At 40.9% G+C, this 5180-nt stretch overlaps 1 protein-coding gene across 3 annotated transcripts in view; it reads left to right on the forward strand.

Annotated features, from left to right (window-relative positions):
* DENND5A (DENN domain containing 5A) overlaps positions 1-5180 on the forward strand; it is a 139947-nt gene that overhangs the window by 121806 nt on the left and 12961 nt on the right. For 2 of the 3 annotated variants that reach the window (XM_019519594.1, XM_019519595.1), the window contains 3 exons: positions 1-66; positions 1654-1835; positions 2532-2614. In XM_019519594.1, coding sequence (XP_019375139.1) covers positions 1-66; positions 1654-1835; positions 2532-2614 — 331 coding nt within the window. The remainder of the gene's footprint in view (positions 67-1653; positions 1836-2531; positions 2615-5180) is intronic. The other variant, XM_019519596.1, reaches the window with a different exon arrangement.

Below are 5180 nucleotides of genomic sequence, written 5' to 3' on the forward strand. Positions count from 1 at the left end.
GCTCTACGCCAAGTGGCTAGTGGAATATGTTATGGTCAGGAATGAAATAACAGGGCATACATACAAGTAAGTATCTATCTAAATTTTTGTATTGGGTAAGTAGAATATTCTTTTTGCAGGGAGCTGGCATAAGACTGGTCTGCTTTTTTCTTGGGCCTCTATTTCCAAAGGTACTGATGCTGAAGGGCGTGGAGGTTTATTTGGTTTCGGGTGCTGGATAGGGTTCTTGTGAAAGCAAACTGAGCTTTTCATTTGCATGTGTTTCTTTAGTCACCTAAAAACACACAAACTAATTGCAGACATGTAGGAAAAAGTAAACTGATTGCCAAGTGTATCCAAAGGAAATGGTTTTGAGACCAAACAAAATAGTCAGTTAGAACTTTCCATGTACCAAGCACAAATGGGAATTGCACCAAGGCATGACATGAGCCAGAAGAGCATTGAGAAATTATCATGTAATTATGGAACTCTAGGCATAGAACGGGAATGAAATAGAGTGTTAGAAACAGGTATGTCTGTGGTACGAGATGGGCACAAGAAGTTAGATAAATCATGTGGTAGATCTTAGTTACTTTACAGTAACCACACTGCAATTTGGTTTTGCATCTCTTTATTTGTATAAACCTGCCATAAGTTATGTCTGTAGCAAATTGTTTCAATTCACCATGCCAGCTTGTTTGTAGTTAAGTGAAGGGTTGGGATTCTAATTTTTGGATATTGTTCCATTTTTGTAATGGAGCTAGTTAGATTCAGCTGACCTGTGTTTCATAGTTTCATAGTGCTTAGGGTCAGAAGGGACCTGAACAGATCATCAGGTCTAACCCCCTGCTTCGGGCAGGAACGAGTGCTGGGGTCATAACACCCCAGCCAAATATCTGTCCAGCCTCCTCTTGAAGACCCCCAAGGTAGGAGAAAGCACCACCTCACCTGGGAGTCCATTCCAGAGCCTGGCAGCCCTAACTGTAAAGTAATGTCTCCTGATGTCCAGCCCGAACCTTCTCTGTGCTGAAAGATGAAACTTTGCTGGGTCTGACTGAAGTGCAGAATATCCTCATTTAAGTAAATCTACCAGTAATTTGAAAATATTTGCAGTTATTTTATTAGCTATTGTGCTATGAAAGTAGTTAGAGATGTTGCAAAGAGATAATGTGACTTGATGAAAAACATAGTAAGTGTTCAACACGTCAACTTACACAGATAAGGTGTTAACCAGAAACTGAAATTTCAGACTACTGTAAGCAAATGTAATTGGGCTGCTACCAAAACTAGTAGCTGGAACCCAGATACAGCAATAAAACATTGTTTGAATTCTGCCCCACAAAGATGGGGTGGGTTGGAATGCTTCTATGCCCTGCGTGTGGAACAGAAGACACGAAAGCTGGCATTTAATTAATTGTATATATTATATTGTCTGTTGCTGTAGATAGCACAAATCTGAGACCAAATGGCATTAAGTCCTTGCTCCGTCTGCTGGGACAAAAATAAAAAGAATAGATTTGTTGGTCACTGTGTCAGTAAGAGTGAAATGCTTAAAAAGTTAAATATGGGTGTTCAGTGCTTAGAGCATATACAGCTCCCCCAATTCTAAGTCTTCAGAGAAGAATTAAATTTGAGAGTGAATGACTTTGACCATAGTATTTTATTTGTCTTCAGGTTTCCATGTGGTAGGTGGCTTGGAAAAGGGATGGATGATGGCAGTTTAGAAAGGATCCTTGTTGGAGAGCTACTAACTTCCCACACTGAGGCAGATGAAAGGCAGTGCAGAACCCCACCACTGCAGCAATCACCAAGTATGATAAGGAGACTTGTCACCATCTCGCCAAACAACAGACCAAGTAAGTTGGAAAGGAAGTACAGCACTGCTGACAATAATCTCTTGCCAGTTAAGAGCCCTACCAAATATAAACCTGGAGTGCTATTTTTGTGCCTTCTACATACTCTTCTCCTTGCCTCAATTGCCAAGTTCATGAATGAGACAAAGGATTGCTGTCAGCGCTGTCCTGTGGAAGTATAGATATAAACTGCAAATTGTATTTGGTTGCGTGCACTTTTTTTCTGGTGAACATGTTTATGCCTATCTTGTCCTTCCTGGTATACTATTTTGTTTCAGTTGGTTCCCACACATGCCCTGATCTATAGTAATCCTACGAGCATCACCTGGTTTTTAAGGTTCCTAAATTTGGTCACTATAGCTCCAGTTCATCTTTTCCATCTGTTTCAAAACTTGCTATAAAAATGTTTATAACAAAATGTAAAATTTTTCTGTTATTTTTGGGTTTGAAATTGCTTATTTTTTGGAAGATTTTCGATTTGACAAACTTGTTGAACACTTAAATGCATGTGAAAAGGTGATGGATGGCTGGGGCTAAAAAGCAGAGTCCACTGAAACAGATAGAACATATTAAAAAAATGCAGATTTCTCTTGTTGTGTCCTAATAGCATACCTTAATCCTGGTCTGTAGGCATTATCACAAAGCTTTTATGAAGTACCTGAAAGTGGTATGTGTTTTTTATTTTTATTTTTTGTGTAGAATTAAACACAGGTCAGATACAAGAAGCTATTGGTGAAGCAGTCAATGGCATTGTCAAGCATTTCCACAAACCTGAAAAAGAGGTGAGCATTTCTTTGTGGTGCAATAGAACTGGGTATTCATCTGTTACCTCTCAAATGCTTATGAAGTGGTTTATATTTCAGTAAGTTTTGAACTGAAAAGGACCAGAATTTGTCTGCAAGAGGGAGAAATGCACCCAATAATAGAAATCTAAACTGGTAGACTGTGACCGTAATCTGGAATATTACGCTTATGTATGTAATTGTTGCTGTTAATGGAAGTAGTCTGTGTCCTGAGGCCTTATTCAACATCCTGATTATCTGAATTCACATTAAGGACCAAATTCTATCCAAAACTTATTTCTGTCCTCTCAAGCATTTGCGTGTTGTTCGTGATGCATCTTCTCCTACCTCTGTCATTTGCTGCTTAAAAAGATATCACACAAAGGGCCAGCATTTGGTGAAGAGTTCCCTGTTAATAACACCCATAACTTTCCTCCTATTTTCCAAAGAGGGGACCTTTATATGTCTCACCCAGTTTTCTTGGAACACACAGATACTATCCAGTGTTACTGAAACACTGCAACAATTCCTGTTTGATCTGGTCTGTAGCTGTTAGGAATTCCCATCCCATTTCATTTCCTACAGATCAAAAACCTATTACGATGTTCCTTTTTTTCTTTGTATCCCCAGTTGCCCAGAAAATTGTTGAAGGTAGTCAAGTATCTGGCCATTCTTTTTTATCTTGTTTTGCCAAAATTTCTGTACTGGACAATATTAGAAACATGCTCTTCAGTTTTACAGATTTGCAGTAGATGCACCTTGCATTCAGCTTACAATGACATTGCAAGGAGCAGTGTGCGCTTTTGCATTTACAAGGCTTGGTTATTCTGATTCACAGTCTGCATCGACCAAAAATTTGTTCTGAATGAAATGGTGTATTGGCTTGCTAGTTTGAGGATTGGGTGTCCTATTATGTCCACTCTGCACTCCTTGTTTTGGCTGTCTAAAATATGGAAAGTGTTGGGCAACCTAAATTCTCCTTTGCCAAGGTCCCCTGATTCAGTGCAACAGTACTTCAGCTGGTTTTCAGGCTCCGTATGCCTGAAGAAAGGTGTTTGTGCCCAAAAGCTTGCAAAAGAACAATGTTTCCAACTCTTTAGTTGGTCTAATGAAAGATATCATATTTACCTAAAGAACCTTTTCCTCTTATGTCCTTAGCCCAATGCGGCTATAGCAAATAACTCTCCATTCTCTTCTGTTTCCATGTTGATAGACCCACTAGACCCTGCTGCTACAGCTGTTTTGAGGGGAAATTCTATTTTTTTTTAAATTCTAAAGTAGCATTTGATTTGGTGCAATAATGTTGTCTGTCTAGTTTCCAGCTGGGTCCAAGAGCTACACTTAATTTGTGAGGGGGCCCTCCTTTCTGCGATGTTTGCAACACTGGGCTATAGGCCTCAGGTTGCAAGCTTGGCTAAGTGGAGACAAGTGACAAAATATGTGGCTCTGTGTCTCCTGTTCACCTTTTAGCAAGTGTGTTGAGGAGCTTGATCAGCTCTGCATTCAAGGTGTATTGCCCCACAACATAGTTTGGGCATGGTTGCCTTGGGCCCCTTCCTTCAGGCAAGAGAGGAGGCATACAGGATTTGAGAGGCCAGGTCAGCTGTACAAGGTATGCAGCCCAGAGAAGAGGAATTGCCTTATCTTCCTATTCCCAACTCTTCAGGGTGGGAGCTGGAAAAAATGGTTCCCTTCTCTCCATGAGGGGAGTGAAGTCAAAAGAGCATCCTGCCAGATGATCATGCCTGAGGCTTTATAGCCATTGCCAGCAGCCTCACCTCTGATTGATTGTGGAACTCGGTCATCTTCCCTAATTCTTCTTCCTCTGAGTTTTTTTGTGTGTGGAAGGTACTAGATCCACACAAATACTGTTGGTACCAATGAGTGGGTCCAGCTCTTCCCACTCCTGCTACCTCTGTAAGTCCCCTTTCCCCTTGGAGTCCTTACTCCTGTCATGCCTTATCCTAGCATCAGGGGAAAGGGATGCATATAGTTCTTCAGGTCCTCTGCTCTAGTGAGAAGAGCTAGGGAGCCCATCCTTAAATGTGGTGATGTTACTTTTCATGAGAGACCCAGAAGGCTACCCATATTGAGGGAAGTCAAATGGCCTATATTTTCTCAAGGACAAGGAAAGCGGTGGCTTTCTACAATATTTTTGGAGTAAACTCCTTGGGCGCCTAGGTGCTCCAGTGCACTAGAATTGCAGTGCGTCAGAGCAGACTCGATTAATTGACTCTGTTGGAGTGTGGCAATTGCCATGCTCCAGCAGCCTCCTGCGTCTCGTGTATCAGTGTCCCCACACTTAAAAATGGCAGCAGGGTGCTCGAACTAAAGCTTGTCAAATGAGCTTTAGTTTGTGTCCTCACCACCATTTTTAAACATGGGGATGCTGATACAGGATATGTGGCAGTGCTGAGAGCCACTCTAATTAAAGCATTCCCCCTGCCCCAAAGTACGTGTAAAAAAAAAAAATAAATAAATAAATAAACAAATTTAAAAAATGCCCCTTTAAGCCTAATTTCATCCTTCTCCCCAGTGATTATAGGGACAAACTAATAAAATCAAC

This window comes from Gavialis gangeticus, unplaced genomic scaffold (assembly GCF_001723915.1).
Source record: "Gavialis gangeticus isolate Ggan-Ray unplaced genomic scaffold, GavGan_comp1, whole genome shotgun sequence".
Lineage (NCBI taxonomy): Eukaryota > Metazoa > Chordata > Crocodylia > Gavialidae > Gavialis > Gavialis gangeticus.